We start from the raw sequence: 22,229 nt of genomic DNA, 5'->3' as shown, positions 1-22,229 counted from the left end.
TCAGAAACAGGAGATATAATTGACTGTTCTGATACACACAAGCAGGCAGAGACTTACATAAAATGAGAAGACAGAGGAATTTATCCCAAATAAAGTAACAAGATAAGGTCATGGCCAGAGATCTAAGCAAAACAGATATAAGTAACATGCCTGATGCAGAATTTTTGAAAAGATTTTGTTTATTAGAGTGAGAGAACAGAAGCAGGGGGAGAAGCAGAGGGATAGGGAGAAGCAGGCCCCCTGCCAAGCAGGGAGCCTGATGGGGCTCAATCCCAGAATCCTGGGATCATGATTAGAGCCAAAGTCCTGCATAGCCAACTGAGCCACTCAGGCACTCCCTGATGGAGAATTTAAAGCACAATCATAAGGATACTCACTGGACTTGAGAAAAGAATGGAAGATGCCAGTGAGACTATTACCATAGAGATAAAAGAGTTAAAAAATCATACAGAGATGAGTGCAATAACCAAGATCAGAAATACACTTGATGCAATGAACAGTAGGCTGAATGAAGCAGAGGAACAAATTAAGGACCTAGAACAAAATAATGGAAAACAAACTAAACAAAAGAGAGAAAGAATTATGCATAATGAGAATAATGATTGTATTATAGAGGTCCCAGAAGAAGAAGAAGAGAAAAGGGAGCATAAAATTAATTTGAAGAAATGATAGCTGAAAATTTCCCTAATCTGGGAAAAGAAACAGGCATCCAGATCCAGGAGGCACAGAGAACTCCCATCATACTTATGAGAAGCACGCCCATACTGAATCATGATGAAACAGAAAATCTGAACATATACTAGTAAAGGAGACTGAATGAGTAATTTAAAAACTTACCAAAAACAAAAATTCAGGGCCAGATTGGCTTCACTGGTGAATTCTAACATTCAAAAAATAATTAATACCAATCCATACTCTTCAAAAAAACAGAAGAAGAAAGAAGAAAGGACTCTTTTAAACTTTTTTTTTAATGATGCCACCATTACCCTGGTACTAAAGCCAAGGATGCCACAGAAAAGTACAGGCCAATATCCCTGATGAACATGGATGCAAAAATCCTCAACAAAATATTAGCACACCAAATTCAACAATAAATTAAAAGGATAATACATCAAAAAATAAAAATTAGGGATGCCTGGGTGGCTCAGCAGTTAAGCATCTGCCTTCAGTGTGATCCTGGAGTCCTGGGATTGAGTCCCACATTGGGCTCCCTGCATGGAGCCTGCTTCTCCTTCTGCCTATGCCTCTGCCTCTCTCTGTGTGTGTGTCTCATGAATAAGTAAATAAAATCTTAAATAAAAATGAAAAATAAAAAAATTAAAAATTAAAGGATAATACGATCATGATTAAGTAGTATTAAACCAGGAATGCAAGGATGGTTCAACACTCACCAGTCAGTATGATACACTACATTAACAAAATGAAGAATAAATATAATCTCCTTAGATGCAGAAAAAGCATTTGACAAAATTCAACACTTTCAACAAAAGTAGATATAGAGAAAATGCACCTCAACATAATAAAGTACATATATGACAAGCCCACCGAATACATCATGCTCAATAGTTTAAAACTGAAAGCTTCCTCTAAGATCAGAAACAAGACAAGGATGTTCACTCTCACCCTTGTATTCAATATGGTATTGGAAGTCCTAGCCAGAGCAGTTAGGCAAGAAAAAGAAATAAAAGGCATCCAAATTGGGAAAGAAATAAAACTCTCACTATTAGCAGATGACATATATAGAAATTCTAAAGATTTATCAAAAACTGTTAGAACTAATAAATGAATTCATTAAAGTTATAGGATACAAAATAAATACACAAGAATCTGTTGCATTTTTATATACTAATTAATGGACTATCAGAGAAATTAAGGGGATAAAAGAAGGGAAAAAATCCCACTTAAAATTCATCAAAAAAGAATAAAACACCTAGGAATACATATATCCAAGGAGGTAAAAGACCTGTATAAGTGAGAACTACAAGACATTAATGAAAAAACTGAAGAGGACACAAATAAATGGAAAGATATTCTGTGCTCCTAGATTAGAAGAATTAATACTGTTAAAATATCCATACTAACCCAAAAATAGATTCAATGTGATTCCTATCAAATTTCCAATGGCTTTTTTCACAGAACTAGGACAGATAGGGTGCCTGGGTGGCTTAGTCAGTTAAGCGTCTGCCCTCAGCTCAGTGAGTCCCGCATTGGGCTCCTTGCTCAGCTGGGGGCCTGCTTCTCCTTCTCCCTCTGCCTGCTGTGTGCTCTCTCTGTGTGTGTGTGTGTCAAATAAATCTTAAAAAAAAAAAAAGAGGACAATCCTAAAATTTGCATTAAAACAATAGAAGACCCCAAATAGCCAAAGCAGTCTTGAGAAAGAACAAAGCTGGAGACATCTGGCTTCCATATTTTAAACATAGCTACAGCATATAGCATATATATAGCTATAGCAATTAAGATAGTGTGGTACTGGCAGAAAAACTGAACAGAACAGAATAGAGAACTTAGAAATAAATCCATGCATGTATGTTCAGTGGAGGAAAGGACAGTCTGTCTCTTCAATAAATAGTTTTGGGAAAATTGGACCAGTATCTTACACAATACACAAATGCCAATTTAAAATAGATTAAACACTTGAACATAAGACTTGAAACCACAATAGGTCTTGGCTATGATTTTTTTAATCTGCTGCCAAAAGCAAAACCAAGGAAAGCACAATAAAACATCAACTGAAAAAAGCTTCTACATAGCAAAAGGAAAAAATCAACAAAATGAAAAAAGCAACCTATTGAATGGGGAGAAAGTATTTGCAAATCATCTATCTGATAAGGGGCTAATATCCAAAATACGTGAAAATATATACATAGCCCAAAAAAATCCAATTTAAAAATGGGCAGAAGATCTGAATAGACATTTTCCCAAAGAAGAAACACAGATGGCCAACAAGTACATGAAAAGATGCTCTACATCATTAATCATTTGGAAAATGCAAATCTAAATCACAATGAGGTATCACTTCATACCAGTCAGAATGGCTATTATCAAAAAGTCAGGAGATAACAAGGGTTAGCAAGGAGGTGGAGAAAGGAAACCCTTGTGCCCTGTTTGTGGCAATGTAAATTGGTGTAGCCAGTATGGGGAAACGTTAATAATAGAGGTACCTGGGTGGCTCAGTTGGTTAAGCATTTGCCCTCCGCTTAGGTCAAGGTCCTTGAATACAGCCCTGAGTTGGGCTCCCTGCTCAATGGGGAGTCTGCTTCTCCCTCTGCCCCTACCCTTTCCCCAGCTTATGCTTTCTCTCTCTAATAAATAAATAAATAAATAAATAAATAAAATCTTTTTTGAAAATTAAAAATGGTGGGACACTTGGCTGGCTCAGTGGTTGAGCGTCTGCTTTCGGTTCGGGGCGTGATCCCGGAGTTCTGGGATTGAGTCCCACATTGGGCTCCCTGCGAGGAGCCTGCTTCTCCCTCTGCCTATGTCTCTGCCTTCTCGCTGTGTCTCCCATGAATAAGTAACTAAAATCTTTTTAAAAAATAAATTAAAAATAGAGCTACCACATGATCCAGTAATTGCACCTCTGGGTATTTATCGGAAGAAAATGAAAACACTAACTTGAAAAGATCTGTGTACCTCCATGTTCATTGCAGCATTTATTTTCAACAGCCAAGATATGGGAACAACCTAAGTATCAGTAGATGAATGGTTAAAAAAATTGTGATATCATATATATATGTATATATATATATGTAAAGAATATTCTGCTAAATGTATATAGTGGCATCCACATATATATATATGTATATAGTGGAATATTCTTCAGTCATAAAAAACAATGAAACTGTTCCATTTGTGACCTTGAAGGCATAATGCTAAGTGAAATAAATCAGAGAAATAAAAATACCATATGATCTTTTTTTTTAAAGATTTTTAATTTATTTATTAGAGAGAGAGAGAGAGAGGCAGAGACACAGGCAGAGGGAGAAGCAGGCTCCATGCAGAGAGCCTGACGCGGGACTCGATCCTCTGTCTCCAGGATCACGCCCTGGGCTGAAGGCGGTGCTAAACCGGTAAGCCACCCGGGCTGCCCCCATATGGTCTTTCTTATAGATGAAATCCAAAAACAAATAAAATGAAGCTCATAGGTAAAAGACTGGTGGCTGCTAGAGGCAAGTGTGGGGAGCTGGAGAAATGGGTGAACATTTTTTGTTTTGTTTTGTTTTTAGAATAAATAATTTGAATTAAAAATTTTCTCATCTATAAGAAGAATTAACCATCAACAGACTCACATTCATACAATTTGAAAATATTAAAAATGTTTTTAATGAGATAAAATTCATGTAACATAAAATTCACCATTTTTAACCATTTTACAGTTTACAATTGATAGGATTTTAGTATATTCACAATGTTGTGCAACCAGCACCACTAATTTCAGAAAATTCCTATCACTCCAAAGAGATACCACATACCTCTCAATTCCCTTCTTCCTCTATCCACTGGCAACAACTAAACTACCTTCTTTCTCTATGGATGTGCTTGTTCTAGACATTTCACTGAATGAAATAATAAAATATATGGCTCTTTGTGTCCAGCTTCTTTCACTTAACATAATATTTTCAAGGCTCTTCCATGTTGTAACATGCAGGATTGCTTTATGAACAAATAGTATTACGTTGCATGGTACATTAGTTACGTAGTCTGCTACAATAAAATACCACAAACTGGATGGCTTAAATAACAGAAATTTGTTTTCTTCCAGTTCTGGAGGCTAGAAGTCCAAGATCAAGGAGCTCTCTGGATCATAGGCAGCTGTCTCCTTCCTTGTGTGATCTCTTTTCTGTGCACAGAAAAGAAGCTGTGCCGTCTCTTCCTCTTCTTATAAGGATACCAACTCTATAGGATTAGGGCCCCCCACTTGTGATTTCATTTAATCTTAATTACCTCCCTAAATATTCCATTTCCAAACATTCGCATTGGAGTTTAGGGCTTCAATGTACAAATTCTGAAGAGGACACGATTCAGTCCATAACACTTGGATATACCAAATTCTGTTTCTTCAAAACAAAATTGTTTGTTGATGCACATTTGGGTTGATCCTACTTTTTTTAAAAAAGTATATATTTTTAAGTAATCAATGCATGTAATGTGGGGTTCATACAACACTGAGATCAGGGGCCACATGCTTCACTAACTGAGCCTTTTATTCTACTTTTTGACAATTACAAATAATGCTGTTGTGAACATTCATGCATAGGCTTTTGTGTGAATATGGTTTCAGTTCTCTTGGTTATATACCTTTGAATGGAATTGCTGGGTCATAGGGTAATTTTATGTTTAACTTTTTGAGGAACTACCAAACTGTTTACACAATGGCTATAACACTTTACTTTCCCACCGGCAATGTATGAGGTTTTCAATTTCTCCACATCCTCACCAATACTTGCTATTGTCCTTTTTTCCAACGTAGCCATCCTAGTGGGTATGAAATTGTATTTCATTGTGATTTTGGTTTTGGTTTATATTTCCCTAAGGAATATGATGTTGAACATCGTTTCATATGCTTATTGGCCATGTGTAACCTTTGGAGAAATATCTATTCAAGTTGTTTGCCCATTTTTTAAAAAATTTTTATTTATTTATGATAGTCACACAGAGAGAGAGAGAGGCAGAGACACAGGCAGAGGGAGAAGCAGGCTCCATGCACCGGGAGCCCGATGTGGGATTCGATCCTGGGTCTCCAGGATCGCGCCCTGGGCCAAAGGCAGGCGCCAAACCGCTGCGCCACCCAGGGATCCCTGTTTGCCCATTTTTAAATTGGGTTGTTTGTCTCTTTGTTGTTGAATTTATACTTTATATGTTGTGGATCCTAGATTCTTATCAGGTGTATGATTTGCACTTATATTCTCCCATCCTATAGGTTGTCTTTTCATTTTTTTGATAATATCCTTTGATACATAGTTTTTTTTTATTTGTATAAAATCCAGTTTATTGCTTTTTCTGTTGTTGTTTATGGTCTTGGAATCATCTAAGAATCCACTGCCAAGCTCATTAAGATTTACTCCTATGTTTTCTTCCAAGAGTTTTATAGTTTTAGTTCTTAAATGTATGTTTGTGATCCATTTTGAGTTGATACTCTGTATGTGGTGTGAAATCAGGGTCCAAATTCATTCCTTTTTATGGGACTATCCAGTTGTTTTAGCACCATTTCTTGAAGAGACTATTCTTCTCCCATTGAATGGTCTTGGCACCCTTGTTGAAAATCAATTTGCCATAAATGTGTGGGTTTATTTCTGGACTCTTGATCCTATTCTGTTGATGTATATATTAATTCTTATGCCAGTACCACATTGTTTTAGTTAATGTAGCTTTTTTTTTAAGTTAATGTAGCTTTGTATCAAGTTTTAAAATCAGGAAGTGTGAAGTCTCATATTTTGTTCCTTTTTAGTATTTTGGACATTCACTCAACTTGTAAATCTACTGGGGAGTATTGCCATCTTAACAATATTAAGTCTTCCTTCCAATCCATAAACACAGGATAACTTTCCAATTCTTTAGGTTTTCTCTATTTTCATACAATAATGTTTTGAAGTTTTCAGTACAAAAGTCTTATACTTCCTTGGTTAAGTTTAATCCTAAGTATTTTATTCTTTTTGATGCTATTGTAAATGAACTGTTTCCTTAATTTAATTTCATTTTCAATTATTCATTGATAGAGGCTGAAAGAATTTTGAGAAGTATAATAGTGCTAGCATAAATTGCCTCGAATGGACTTAGTAGAAATCTGGATTTGGAGGATGCTGTAGGGGAGGGTTTAGGAAATAAGAAACATTTTATTAGAAACTGGAAGAAAGGAGGTGCTTGTTATTTAGTAGAAGAAATCTTAGTGAAATGGTCTTCTGTGGTCATGTGGTAAGCAGGACTTTTAAGTGATCATTCTGGTTATGTAGCTAAGGAGATTTCCAATAAAAGTGTTGAAGGTGAGGTCTGATATTTTTCTTGCTACTTATAATAAAACACAAGATGAGGAAGAGAAAATGAAAGAAAAATTATTAAATATAAAGAAACCAGGACTTGACGATTTTGAAAATTCTGTATCTCTAGATGGCAAGAAAATTTAATGAAAGAAGGCTGTCAGATCCTCAAAATTCTACTGGCAGGAGGCAGTCTGATAAAACTACTAAGCTACACACATGCACTATATTTTATGAAAAAAGGAAAGGTGACTCAGAGGGTAAAACCAAGAGCCCAGAGGTTGGAACAGAGAGCTGAGAGGATTATTTCTAGGATTGGAACTTCCAGTATTTCCCAACTGGACTTCAGAATTGCTATGAACCCCTTTTTTACCTTCCATTTCTGCAAACTACCCCCTCTTTCTTATCTGGAATGTCTGTGATCCTTTCCCTGGCCCACTATTATATGTTGGGTGTGTTGGGTAAGGTAACTTTTCTCCAGGAGTGGAATGGCTGGATTATATAGTTAGATGTTTATATACCACTGCATATAGTCTTTATTTTCACAGGTCTATAGATGGAAAGGAATTGTGCCCCAGAAACTTTACTTAATGTATTATATCCAGGAACTTTGTCTATATCATGGCCTGATAGATAATAATATTTTGGACTTCAGAGCCAATGCAGTAATAGGATGGACAAACTCTACAATGGCCCCTCTATGATTCTTACCTCTTGGTGTTCACACCTAAAAGTGATGAGATGTCACTCCCATTAATATGTTATGTTATATTAGCTGTTTTGCTAGCTGACTAGCTCTCAGTCTTTCTTGATGGCCTTGAAGAGGAAAGCTGCTGTGACTCCTACAGCTACAAGAAACCAGATGCTTCAAAGAACACACAAAAGGGGTAGTGGATCCTTTCCTAGTTGAGCCTCTGCATGAGAACCTAGCCATGGCCAACACCTTGACTGCAACTTTGTAAGATCCTAAGTAGTGGTCTAGCTAAGCAATTCTTGGACTTCTGACCCACAAATCTGTGAGATAATAAATGTGTGTTGTTTGAAACTGCTAATTTTGTGACCATTTTTTATGTATCACAGAAAATGAGAACAATTCTTAAAAGGCTAAACAGACATTTAAACATATAATCAGACCATTCCACTCCTAGACATTCACCTAATAGAAAAGGAAATGTATGTTCAAAAAACTCTGATACAGTAACATACAGACCAGCTACATGTAATAGTCCCAAACTGAAACAATCCAAATGTCCATGGACAGTAAAATGGATAAATTATGGAACAATGGAATACTTTTTAGGAATAAATTGCTGACAGACACAATTACATGGATGAATCTCAAAATGATCCTGCTGAAGGAAGGAAGCTGACAAGTAAATACCATGATTCCATTTATATGAAACTCTACAAAATAAAAACTAAACTATAGTGACAGAAAGTACATTTTTTTGTCCCTTGGGGATGGTGGATCAGGCATGGGCAGAAGGGAAGGATTACAAAGGTCATGAACTTTTGAGGGTTCATTATGTTCATTATATTAACTATTTTGTAGTTTCATGTTTATATACAGGGGCAAATTTACCAAATTGTATACTTTAAATATGAATGGTTTATTGTATATCAGTAATTCTTAAGTAAAGCAGTTTTTAAAATGTATTTGCCACTTGCACATGTTTTTTTCTCACAAATAATTATATTCAAAGAAAACACAATCTAATTATCATAGAATAGGCCTTGTTGCTCATCCACTCATTCTCAAATATTTTCTAAATATCTGTACGTGCCTGTGGGAAATACAAATATAAACTTTTTACACTAATGAAGCATTTAATCTGATAAACTAGTTAGGGTTTAGAAATCATAAACAACTATTTTTTTATATTGTTTTCACAAAGATCCTTACCAGAAGCAAATCCCTCCCAATGACTACGTGTCAGCTGCTCCATACAGCTCAGAACCTTGCTCCACACATCGTCAAACACATAAGCAAGGACATCCTCTTTCATGCAGTAAAATGGAGCAATGGGTGGGTACCCTAATTTCTCTTTCTCTGGAGCTGCGTGTAATTTCTTTCCTTGAAACCCCTCTTCCCTGTAACAAAAGCAAATAATCCAATAAACATTTGTTAACTGGCAGGAAAGGAAAATCAGAAGAGCCCAATAGCACAAGAAGCTCCTCTGAGGCTCTTCTGGAGATTCTATCTGTAAGCCAGAAACTCTCAGTTATCTGCATTTGTCAGGGAGAACCAATAGCCCCAGTATTTGGGGGTTAATACTCTAGCTAACAGATATGTTTACTATGATACATATATTATAAATTAAGACAAAAAAAATTCCGGAACCCTTGAGGTATAAAGAAATATCTTAAGGTCTCTATAGTAAAAATTATCACTAGGGTAGCAGAGGTCTCAAGAATTAAATGGGGAGCTGTAAGCAGGAAAGAAGGATGGTAAGAGGTTTATGCAGAGCAACTAAAGACTTTCTCCTCTGCTTCTTTCCCAAGGAAGAGCTGGCCTAGCATTAAGTCAGGGAGAAGGCTGATTAGTATTAATTATATTTAAATTTATATTTCTTTTCATAGGAGATATTTTCATATGATGAAAACATTCAAATTATAAGGAAGGAAATGTATGTATGTAGTGGAAAATAAGTTTATAACGCTGTCCCTCAGTTACCATTCCCAGAAGCCAACACTATACTTGGGTCCAGAGAAATAGTTACATTATATACTGTACTGCACTTTGGTTTTTTACTTAACAATGTATCTGGCCCTTGATCCCTATTAATACAGATGAATATGCCTCTTAAAAAATAGCTGCAGAAAAAAAAATAGCTGCAGAGTATTCCATTGGATATGCCATGGTATATCTAGCTGGCCGGTTACTGATCAACCAACCTTTTGTTATTATAGTCAGTACTGCATTCAATATCCTTGTATGTAGGAAGTAATAGGAAATAAATAGCCAAGTGACATAAATCCAATTATAGGTAATGTTGGTGCTATACTTTGGAAAAGATAGATATTGATACACAAAACAGGAAAGGAGTAAAAAAGCTTTAAAGACATAATACTCACATATCAGTGTGGTCAAATGCTAGGTATTCCTCTATTATTCCTTCAGAGAAGATTACACAGTCTTCCTCTTCTCTTTCCATAGAATACAAGCTAGGGGATTTGGCAATGGAAGATGCTCTATGAGCATAAGAAGATGAAAAATGTAACTTCTTTCCTCTAATACCAAATCTGGGAGAGGAAAAAACAAATATTAACTTTGTACAACAAAATTGAACTCACAGTCCCCTCCCCGCCACAACAGGATCAGGAATCACACACATGCTCTACCAACTGAGCCAGCAGGCACCCCTCTAGAATTTTTTTGCTTTGAAAACAAAATAGGCCTTTTTGTTAGTAAGAAAATTTCAGTTGGATGAAAGGAAAAATGTTCCCATTGCCTCTAAAACTGCAGCAAAAACCCCCAATAGTCTACATCATAAAAGTGTTTTTGCAAATATTATTTCTAATAAAGGAACCTTTTAAATCATCAGACTTCAAAGATTACCATGTCTGGAAAATAACCTTTAACTTCTAAAATATTTGTAAGTAATAAAAAAAAAATAACAGTGGTTTTGCCTTATCACGTATTGCTCTGTTAGTAACATTTAATTTGAAATATTTTCTTGTGAGAGGAAAAAAAATCATTGGTACTTTATTCTTCTCTCACATGCATGGAGGATAAAATGACTTTGCTAGGTTTTTAAAACAAAGAGTTTAATTTGGAGCCAGACCATCCACGTGTAAGCCTTAGGAGGTAGAAATCTGCAGCCTTCCTGGAAGTGATCAGTGCAATGAGGTGGTTGAGAGGAACAAGTGGCCCAGAGCTCTTTCCTGATCAGGATCTGAAAAGTACAATTAGCTACTCTCAATTCCATTTCAGACCAACCTTATATCCAGTGGATCTCTAGAAAGGACTGAACTAAAGGAAATTTACATGAAGGTGTGATTTCATGATGCCAAAAGGAAAACGTAACTTAGTATCCTGGAAAGGAAATAAGCCTGTGGATGAACTTGCCAGTAGAACTGAAAATATTTGAAATATCTCCATGGCTTTGGAGAGTTTCAGAAAACTCTTTATGTCTAAAAAAAAAAAAAATCTGATTTGTATTGAGCTTAACTGGCCCTTGCATTTAGGATAGCTGTAAAAAAGAAATAATAATAAAAAAACAAACAAACAAAGGCTGTAATTTATGTGTGATACAAGGGAGACAGGCTTAAGACAAACAGCAGCCATACCATACAACCTGACTGGCTTTTGTAAATTGTGGTAAAAAATATAATAAATTTTCCATCATAACAATTTTAAACTGTACCTCACAGTAGTGTTAAGTATACTCACATTACTATTGTGTAGCAGATTTCAAGAACTTTTTTATCTTGAAAAACTGAAACCCTAATACACATTAAATACTAATCCCCTCCTTCTGGCAACCGCCTTCCTATTTTCTATGATTTTGACTACTCTGTATAGGTAATGTGAGTAGAATCATACTGTATTTGTCCCTTTGTGACTGGCTTATTTCACTTAGCATAATGTCTTTGAGGTTCATCTATATTGTAGCATGTGAGGGGTCCCTGGGTGGCGCAGCGGTTTAGCGCCTGCCTTTGGCCCAGGGCGCGATCCTGGAGACCCGGGATCTAATCCCACGTCGGGCTCCCAGTGCATGGAGCCTGCTTCTCCCTCTGCCTATGTCTCTGCCTCTCTCTCTCTCTCTCTCTGTGACTATCATAAATAAATAAAAGTTAACAAAAAATTAAAAAAAAATATATTGTAGCATGTGACAGGATTTCCTTCTTTTCTACAGCCACATAATATTCTATTGCACATATATACTGTATTTGCTTTAGCCATTCATCTGTTGATAGACATTTGGGTTGTTTCCAGATATCTTGCCTATTGTGAATAATGCTGCAAATGGTTGTGCAAATATCTCTTTTTGATCTTGCTTTCATTTTTTTTTTAATATATATAGCCAGCAGTGGGATTGCTGGATCATATGATAATTATGTTTTCAATTTTTAATTTTTTTTCCATTTTCAATTTTTTAAAGTAACTTCCATCTTGTTTTTCATGGTGGCCGCCCCATTTTACATTCCCACTAAAAGTACACAAGGGTTCCAATTTCTCTGCATATTTACCAATACTTGTTATCTTCTGTTCTGTTGATAGTGGCCATCCCGATGTGTGTAAGGTGGTATCTCATTGTGGTTTTGATTTGCATTTTCTTATGATTAGTGATGTTGAGCATCTTTTCATATGCTTGTTAGCCATATATATATCTTCTTCAGAGAATTGTGTATTCTAATCCTTCGTTCATTTTTAAATTGGGTTATTTTGTTGTTGAGTTGCAGGGAGTCTGATGTGGGACTCCATCTCGGGTCTCCAGGATCACGCCCTGGGCCGAAGGCGGTGCTAAGCTGCTGAGCCACCCAGGCTGCCCAAGGCTCCGAGATTTTTAAGTTTGATATAGTTCCACTTATTTGTTTTTGCTCTTGTTGCCTATGCTTTTAGTGTCATATCCAATAAATCATTGCCAAATCCAATGTCCTGAAGCTTTTTCCCTATGTTTTATTCTAGGATTTGTATAGTCTTAGGTCTTATGTTTAGGTCTATAATCTGCTTTGAGTTAATTTCTATATATGATGCAAGGTAAGGTTCCAAATTCATTCTTTTGCATCTGGGCACCTAGTTTTCCCAGCACCATTTGTTGAAGAGTGTCCCTTCCCCATTGTGTAGTCTTGGCAGACTTGTTGAAAGTCATTTGGCCATTTACACAAATGTGCTATTCTATTAGTGGTTTTCAAGGATTACAATTCTGCATATAGTCACACACTTTAGCATTTTATTAGGTATTACAGCTAGTTAATTTTTGTTGAGGGATATATTTAAACTAAAGGTTGACAGCTCCTTATGCTAACTTGAAACAGCAAAGTGCATATTTTTTTTCAAGTGGAAATATCCTTAAATTCATATTCTCATGGCCCTTTTTTGCCTGTGTTTTCTCTACCACCATCTTCTATTATTTTTCGGTTCTGGAATTCCATTTTGACCTAAACACTAATATTTGTTTTGATTGATAACATTGTTTTGCAGCCATAATATCAGTGTATACGTTAACTTTTCTATCATTTGGTATCATAAAAATATGATATGCTTAAACTTATAGTAAAAAAAAATGTTGAATGCTAATCATGTTGTAATCACTGTGCTGTTAAGAAATACAAAGAAGAAAATACTGTAGTTTTGTGTTTTGTATTGTACCAGTTTTCTCTGGACCAAGAATTCAAAAATAGAAATTGAACCAAATACTTTGTTTAGTACATTTGACACCTTAAAGAAAGTCAGTGTGAGAGGATTCGTGAATAAGAAAGAGAATGACAGAAGACAGTGATAGAGATATAGCTTAAGTCAGCTTATGATACAATTTTACATTTTTATCTTAAATTCAGTGGGAAGCTATTGAAGATTTTTAAGTGGGAGACAGACAGGAGCAACCCTTAATTTTAAAAGGAAAATCTGATGTAATGTTGAGTGGCAAGAATGGATATAATTTGAAATATTATTTTTATAGAAAATCTCATTTATAAACCTCATTTTATGGCAAATTGATTTGTTAAACTGAAAAAAAACAAAATGAATATGACACATTTTTCCGTACCGTTTACAAAGCAAAAAGTGCCAAAATAGCAGCACCAAGTTACAGAACTTCACTACCCAAATTTTGTTCTCAAATACTATTAGCCTCTCAACAGAAGTAGGTCTCCTTAAATTTCAGCTGATTCTATGTCTTGAAGAAAAACTTAAAGATGGGCATGGAACATCCTACTGTAACCACAAAGCAAAGACCATCAAGACAAAAACAAAGTAACTAGCTTGTCATGGCCAAGTTGTAACAATTTGGGCATCAGTAATTATGATTAATTAAAATATATAAATATTTTGAAATGCTCTGAGTTCATAATGGTATTCAAGAAAATATCAAGTATGGACAAAGTAAGGGTTACACGAAAGTAAATATGGATTCTGTTATGCTTTCCATAAGCAGTGGTATGCTAATAAAGCTGGATAATTTGTTTCAGCTGGGTATATGTCTGTATATGAATTATAAATAGATGTTTTATCTGTATGTTAAATAAAAGTAATAATTGAAAACTGTAAGCAAATAGTCCAGAAAAGCACAGCCAAAGTAAGAAGGGCTAATCAGCAGTAGGGTAGCAAGTAGAAATGAAAGAAAGGAAGTCTGCAGTATGTTGCAGGATGGTTTAGCCAGATATCCTAAAAGAAGAGGGGCTAACTGCTCAGGCCTTGATTACTTAGTTCCTTGGAGATGAGTGTCTCAATAGAACTACTACTTATAAAATAATAAGGCATATATAAAATCTCTACTAACATCAGGTAAATATATTAATTACGTAACTTGAGTTATGTAATTTTGGTCAGTGAGAATTAAAGAATACATCACCTCTGTGAAAGACATTAGTTTGTAAAACTCTGGGAATTATATAAAAAGAGCAAATTTAAAAAGGCTTATTCATGTAATACATGAGGTTTCAATTTAAAAAGAAAATTCAGCCTAGTGACAAGAAACTTGAATTTTGAGAAAAGCAAACAAATTCCATTCTCTGACAATTTAGGTGATAACCCTGGTCCTATAACCATAAGTGGCCTAATGAGGTAATGTTTTACGTTGTGGTCTCTTGAAATGACTACAAGCCCCAAAAAGTATCAGAACTACTGCTACTAAAAACTCATAGCTCAAATAAGTAAAATTATAGTCTTGGGGAAAAATTTAGGAATAATAAAAAAGGGAATTAAAACTATGATATTTTACAATAGATTTAAGGGTAAACATAGATTTTTGAAATAATCCTATTTAGGTTTTTTAAAAATGTTTTATTTAAATTCCAGTTAGTTAGGGGCAGTTAGTGGCTCAGAGGTTTAGCGCCGCCTTCAGCCCAGGGCCTGAACCTAGAGTCCCAGGATGAAGTCCCACGTCGAGCTCCCTGCATGGGGCCTGCTTCTCCCTCTGCCTTGTCTCTGCCTCTCTCTCTTTCTCTCTGTGTTTCTCATGAATAAATAAATAAAATCTTTTAAAAAAAAATTCCAGTTAACATACAGTGTGATATTAGTTTCAGGTGTCCAATATAGTGATTCAACCTTTGCATAAATCACCTGGTGTTCATCACAAGTGCATTCCTTAATCCTCATCACCTATTTAACTCATCCCCCCCAACTCCCCTTTGGTAACTATCAGTTTGTTCATTTAAGTTAAGAATTTGTTTCTCTGTTTTGTTTCTTAAATTCCACATATGAGTGAAATAATACATTATTAGTCTCTTAGTTTGCTCAAAATTATACTCTCTAGAATCCATCCATGGCAGGATTTTATTCTTTTTATGGCTGAATAATATTCCATTACACACACACACACACACACACACACACACCCCACATCTTAATCCATTCATCAGTTGATAGACACTTGGGTTGTTTCCATAATTTGACGATTGTAGATATATGCTACTATAAACTTTGGGGTGCATTTATCCCTTTAATTAGTATTTTTGTATTCTTTGGGTAAATACCCAGTAGCATGATTGCTGAATCATAGGATAGTTCTATTTTTAACTTTTTAAGGAACCTGCATACTGTTTTCCAGGGTGGCTATTCCAGTTTGCATTCCCACCAACAGGGCAAGAGGGTTCCCCTTTGGGCACCTGGGTGGCTCAGTCAATTAAGTATCTGTCTTCGGCTCAGATCATGATCCCTGAGTCCTGGGATTGACCCCCAAGTCGGACTCCCTGCTTAGTGGGTAGCCTCCTGCTCCTTCTCCCTTTGTGCCTCCCCCCATTCATGCTTGCTCTATCTCTCAAATAAATAAAATCTTTAAAAAGAAGAGGTTTTCCCTTTCTCCATATTGTTTGCCAACACCTGTTGTTTCTTGTGTTGTTGATTTTACCCATTTTGATAGCTGTGAGGTGATAGCTAATTGTAGTTTTGATTTGTATTTCCCTGATGATCAGTAATACTAAGCATCTTTTCAGGTGTCTGTTGGCCAACTGTATGGCTTCTTTGGAAAAATGTCTTCATGTCTTTTGCCCATTTTTAAATTGGATTATTAATTTTGGAGGTGTTGAGTTTTATAAGTTCTTTATATATTTTGGATACTAACCCTTTATCAGATATATCATTTGCAAATATCTTCTCCCTCTCCATAGGTTGCCTTTTAGTTTTGTTGACTGTTTCCTTTGCTGTGCAGAAGCTTCTTATTTTTGATGAAGCCCAATAATTTATTTTTGCTTTTGTTTCCCTTGCTTCAGGAGACATACCCAGAAAAAAGAAAAAAGTTGCTATAGCTGATATCAAAGAGGTTACTGCCTGTGTTCTCTTCTAGGACTTTTATGGTTTCAGATCTCACATTTTGAATTTGTTTTTGTGTATGTTGTAAGAAAGTGGAATAATCTTTTTTAGGTTTATTTTGCTGTTGCTTAAAGAGTTTGAGGTATTCAAAAGAATTAGCTATTTTAAATAATATACTAATTACCCAGTTTAAGCTAACAAACTAACAGCTTAATGTGTATAAAGAAATTAAGTTGGAATTAATATTACATGTTTAAGAAAAATCACTTTTTCAAAATTTTTTTCAAAAAATCTTTAAAGTGTGTTTCTCAGACCCCTAAATTTTTTTAACCCAGTCTATCTACACTTTATTTCAAGAAGGAAGTGCCTATATTTATAGACATATAGAAATACAAAGATAGAGATAGATCTGAATAACAAAAATATCCTTAAACTCTAGGGAATGTCTTATTTTTTGAACAAAAAATTATATAACAAAATTCTCATATGCGCAAAAAGTACAGTCAATCTTAACAGAATTTTATGTGCTTTATTAAATAGGAACAAGTAAAAAGTTTTTGAATCACCTAGTATAACACTTGCACATTTGGATACATAAATACTTAAATATTATAAATACTTACATAGTAGAATCTCTTTCTTGAGAAAGTGCTGCCTCATGTGAAGCTGAAACAACAGAAGGGGATCTAGGATACAGCCCATAACCTTCACTTGGAGTGATTATCTGCCTACCCAGAATCCTTCAAAATGAACAACATAAAAAGACAGTTAAACACCTTCACCTGTCATTCATACAAAATGTAGATATTTTTGGAACAAATATGCTGGCTCTATATAAAATTTCAGTACTTAGTCTGATACTGATTAGGAATGATTCTTGAGAGAAAATGTGAATCCAGAGTCTTATTAGAGGCATAGCTCTCTTCCACAGAATGGAGACATAAATGATAAAGCTATAGATAGCTCCCACCATTGAAAAAATCCAAGGAAACTGAGCAAACATTTGTAATTTTCCCTCTGTCCTCTACAGTAACCTTCATTAAATCTGCCAAAATGGATGAAAGCCAGCCTGAATTAGTGAAAACTATGAATTATATTCTTAAGAACATGATGCTGAACAAGTTTTAAATAGTTAAGTACAAGTAATATGGTTTCTGAGGAAAGTTTCCTAACAGCTTATATCTGCTTTCAAGTATACATATGAATTTTCTTGTAGACAACAGTGTAAACAAGTACATTTTCTGACCCTCTTGCTCAAAAGAAGAGCTGTTTGGACAGCCACAAAACACAGATCTCAGCTACTGGCATAGAAACTGTTTTTATTCAATTAGGACAACATAGTGGTAGTTATGAAAACTCCAAGAAACTTCCTTCAACTTGAATTTTCTCTCAACGGAGTCTATCCATCAGATGGCCTTATTTATATTCATTAAAACCAAGCCCATAAAGATTTCAGAATACAAATTTTTTTTTGGATATCTACTTTTCAAGTTTTAGTGTTTGCTATGAATACAAGCCAATCCTAGGGCTTTTGATACCTGAGGTGAGGAAAGCTACATGTCCATTGTTGGCACTCTTCTTGTAAACTCTTAGTATGCACACTTAACTTCTGCTCATACAAGAGTTCATCAATGGCTGTGAACATTGCCTGGACCTTTTCAGTGGCATTTTGGTCAAGTTCCTAGAAGAAAATATCACACCAAAATATTTAGATAGGCTTTTAAAGTCATAAAGTTTGCTTTCAGCAATCAAGTTTTGTTTTTAATATTTAACCATATGAAATACTGCTGAATTTCCATGAAGGAAAAGTTAGTGAATTTTCATCTTATAATATTTAGATTTTCTTTCTATTCCTATTTAAAGAAAATTTATAGAAATATCTACTTTTTCGGGATCCCTGAGTGGCGCAGCGGTTTGGAGCCTGCCTTTGGCCCAGGGCGCGATCCTGGAGACCCGGGATCGAATCCCACGTCAGGCTCCCGGTGCATGGAGCCTGCTTCTCCCTCTGCCTGTGTCTCTGCCTCTCTCTCTCCTTCTCTCTGTGTGTGTGACTATCATAAATAAATAAAAATTAAAAAAAAAAGAAATATCTACTTTTTCAAAGTAATATTTTCTTTATCATAAAAATACTATGTTTATTTTATTTTTTTTAAATACTATGTTTATTATAATCACCTTGAAAGAAAGGTATGAAGAAAAAATGAAAAGTACCAATAATTCTATCAAATATAATGATTGCTAATTTTAGTATAGCTGCTTGGCTCCAGTATTTTTTTAGAGCTGAAGACAGTTAATCCTATACATTTGACCCTGAACAACATGGGACTAGGGGTGCTGACCATCCCCCCACCTCCCCTGCATACACAGTTGAAAATCCATATATAACATTTGAGTCTCCAAAAACCTAACTACTAATAGTATACTGATGACTGGAAGCTTTGCCAATATCTCATATTTTATATGTGTACTACATACTGTTTTCTTATAATAAAGTATACTAAAGAAAAAGTTATTAAGAAAATCATGAGAAAATACATTTACAGCACTGTACTGTATTGAACATAAAAGTGGACCCACATAGTTCAAACCTGTGTTCAAAGGCCAAGTGTATATGCATTATTTTGTAGTCTGTATTTTTCAATTGACAGTTTAGGTTGTCCCTGTCCTCTATAATTCTTTAGCAGCACCTATAGAGATGGCTATAAAATGTAAATCTGATCATGCCATCTGATTCTCTGCTTGTCCTCTACTTCATCTGTATTTATGCACCTTTAACGTTCTGGTGGAAGAAAAGTTAAACCTTTTATTAAAGTATAAGATAAGAAATTTGTATTTTTCACTCCAAGAATAAAAATCAGCTTCTACCCAATTAAAAAAGCTTTGCTATATAGATATGAAGGTTAACTTTAAAGACTGCTTACCTTAAAAAAAAAAGAGCTATCCAATTATGTAAAATACATTTTTTAAAAAGGACTTTGATATGCTTTAACTTTCCTCTAAGTATTTTTCATGTTTTTATTTTGAATTTTAGTATTAATGTTGTTTTTTTTTATAACACATATTACTTATTTTAGTAACTACTTAGATTTACCAGTATGCTTTGCCAATAACTTCGCTTTCTGATTCTGTGTGTATCCCATTCCTTTTTTCTGCCTTTTTCTTATTGATATAATCAATCCTTTAATAGTTCTCTCAGTGTATAATACATAAGGATGGAAAATTCTTGTTCATAGATGCTTAAGATGTTTTTATTTTGCCTTCATTATTGAATGCTAAAATATGATATATATATCTTATTAAGCATATATAAGAGGTATATCATTCATATATATATTCATTCAATATATATATGACATATAGAAAATATCTCTTTTTTCCTTAGCATTTTGAAGACTTAATATCATTATCATCTGGCATTTGTTGTGACCAATATTCTGTTGTTAGTCTGATTTTTACTCCAAAATGTGTAGAATATCTTTTCTAATAGCTTTTAACATTTCTCTTTTTATATTTTCAACAGTTTCTCTGGAATTGATCTGGCAGTGTTTTTTTGTTTTTGTTTTGTCTCAGTTGTTAAACTTTTCAACATGAATACTATTATCTTAATTCTTAAAAAAAATCAGTGATTATTTCTTTCAATATTTCCTCTTTCTAAAACTTCTGTTAGATATGTACTACAGCATCTTAATCCAGGTTTCATGTTTCCTAACTACTCTTCAAATTTTCAATGTCTTTAGCTCTCTAGTTTGAGGTGATTGTCTTAGTTTTATCATTGTTTACTACAGTTCTGTTTCACTGGAACTGTAAACTGGATACAGTCCAGTTTACCTTATTTACTGACATATTTCAAATGCTATTCATTCCAAGAGTTCAAATTGAATCTTCGTATCTGTCTGTTCTTAAATATCTCTATCTGCTTTGTTTTAAAACCCAATAATTTTAATGGATGCTATCTTATCATTTAATTCTTTGAGTATTTTAAAGTTTAACAAACTTATTGAAGAATAATTTACATACAATAACATTTCAAGCACATATAGCACAATGATATTTGAAAATGCGTTCACCCAACTAACTACCATTGCCTTCCAGATAGTTTTTTTTTTTTAAGATTTTATTTATTTATTCATGAGAGACACGGAGAGAGAGAGGCAGAGACATAGGCAGAGGGAGAAGCAGGCTCCATGCAGGGAGCTGGACGTGGGACTCGATCCCAGGTCTCCAGGATCAGGCCCTGGGCTGAAGGCGGCACCAAACCGCTAAACCCCCCGGGCTGCCCAATCTTCCAGATATATAAACATTTCTATCACTCCACAATTGTATTCTTATTCTGCTTTGTAACTGAAGTCTTCCATTCCCCATGTCAGGAAACCACTAATCTGATTTCTATCATTATAAGTTAGTTTTGTCTGTTCTAGATCTTTGTATAAATAGGATTATGCAGGTGTACTTTTGTGTGTTTAGCTTCCTTCACTCAGCAGAATTTTTTTGAGGTTCTTCTATGTTGTTGCATGTGTTAGTGTTCATTGCATTCTATTGCTGAGAAGAATTTCATTGTAGGAATATGCTACAATTTATCTATTCTTCTTTTGAGGGACATTTGCATTATTTGTTATGAGTAAATGTAATATGAACATTTATGTACAAGTCTTTTTCTGGATATATATTTTTATTTCCTTCTGATAAATATATAGAAGTGGAACTTCTGGGTCTTATGAGTATTATGTATAATGCTATACTATTTTGAAGTATATATATAGATATATATATGCAACACACATATACATATATATATATATACACACACATACATATATACAATTTAGCACTCCCATCAGATATGTGTGAGCATTCAATTTTGCTCTACATCCTGGTTAAAATTAGATATTGTCAGTCTTTTTAGTGAGTGTGGTGTATCATGACCATTTTAAATTTGCCTATCTCTGATGATTAATGATACTGAGCATCTTTCAATATGCTACTTGGTCATATATCTTCTTTCATGGAGTTCAAGTTTTTTACCCATTTTTTTCACCTGCTGTCTTCTTAGTACAGAGTTTTTAAGTTTTGGATACAAGTCCTTTGTCAAATATATGTACTATTGCAAATATTCTCTCCCTACCTGTGGTTTGACCTTTCATTCCTTTGATGATATATTTGAAAGCACAAATGATTTTAATATTGATGGAGTCAAATTTATCCAATTTTTTAGGCTTGTGCTTTTGGGGTGTCATATTGTATATTGTTGTATTACAGGTTTTCTCATATTTTTTTCTAAAAGATTGACAGTTTTTGTCTTTAGCATCTTTGCCAAAAATCAATTGACTCTAAATGTAAGGGTTTATTTCTGGATTACCAGTTCTGTTCTATTGATCATTATGCCTGTTCTTATGTCAGTACCACACTGTTTTGATTATAGCATCATTTTATTAAGTTTTAAAATAGGAGAGTGTAAGTCCTCTGACTTTCTCCTTTTGTTTCAATATTGTTTAGGCTGATCTGACTCCTTTACAATTCCATATCCATCTTAGGATCAGCTTAATCAGTTTCTACAAAAACTGGTAGGGATTTTGATAGGGAATGTATTGTATGTATACATCATATATATCAATTTGGGAAGAAATGCAGTCTTAATATTTAGTGTTCCAATCTATGAACATGAATGTGTTTATATATCATTTTCTCAGCAAAGTTTTGAAATTCCCAGTGTATAAGTTTTGTGCTTCTTTTGTTAAGTTTATCCCTTTTGTTCTATTGTGAATTGATGTTATTTTTTATTTTCATTTTGAGTTGTTCATGTGCTAATGTGTAGAAAGATTTTTAAATTTAAATATAATTCA

At 34.5% G+C, this 22,229-nt stretch overlaps 1 protein-coding gene across 5 annotated transcripts in view; it reads right to left on the bottom strand.

Annotated features, from left to right (window-relative positions):
* Positions 1-22,229, bottom strand: part of FAM149B1 (family with sequence similarity 149 member B1) — a 71,830-nt gene that overhangs the window by 24,252 nt on the left and 25,349 nt on the right. For 4 of the 5 annotated variants that reach the window (XM_026004412.2, XM_026004420.2, XM_072755054.1 and 1 more), the window contains 4 exons: positions 17,928-18,070; positions 17,013-17,129; positions 10,050-10,217; positions 8,878-9,065 (listed from right to left, as the gene is read on the bottom strand). In XM_026004412.2, coding sequence (XP_025860197.1) covers positions 8,878-9,065; positions 10,050-10,217; positions 17,013-17,129; positions 17,928-18,070 — 616 coding nt within the window. Of the gene's footprint in view, positions 1-8,877; positions 9,066-10,049; positions 10,218-16,201; positions 16,344-17,012; positions 17,130-17,927; positions 18,071-22,229 lie in introns of all 5 variants that reach the window. The other variant, XM_072755053.1, reaches the window with a different exon arrangement.

This window comes from Vulpes vulpes, chromosome 4 (assembly GCF_048418805.1).
Source record: "Vulpes vulpes isolate BD-2025 chromosome 4, VulVul3, whole genome shotgun sequence".
NCBI lineage: Eukaryota > Metazoa > Chordata > Mammalia > Carnivora > Canidae > Vulpes > Vulpes vulpes.
The sequence above is the reverse complement of the archived record's forward strand: the minus strand, read 5'-3'. Positions and strand labels throughout refer to the sequence as shown.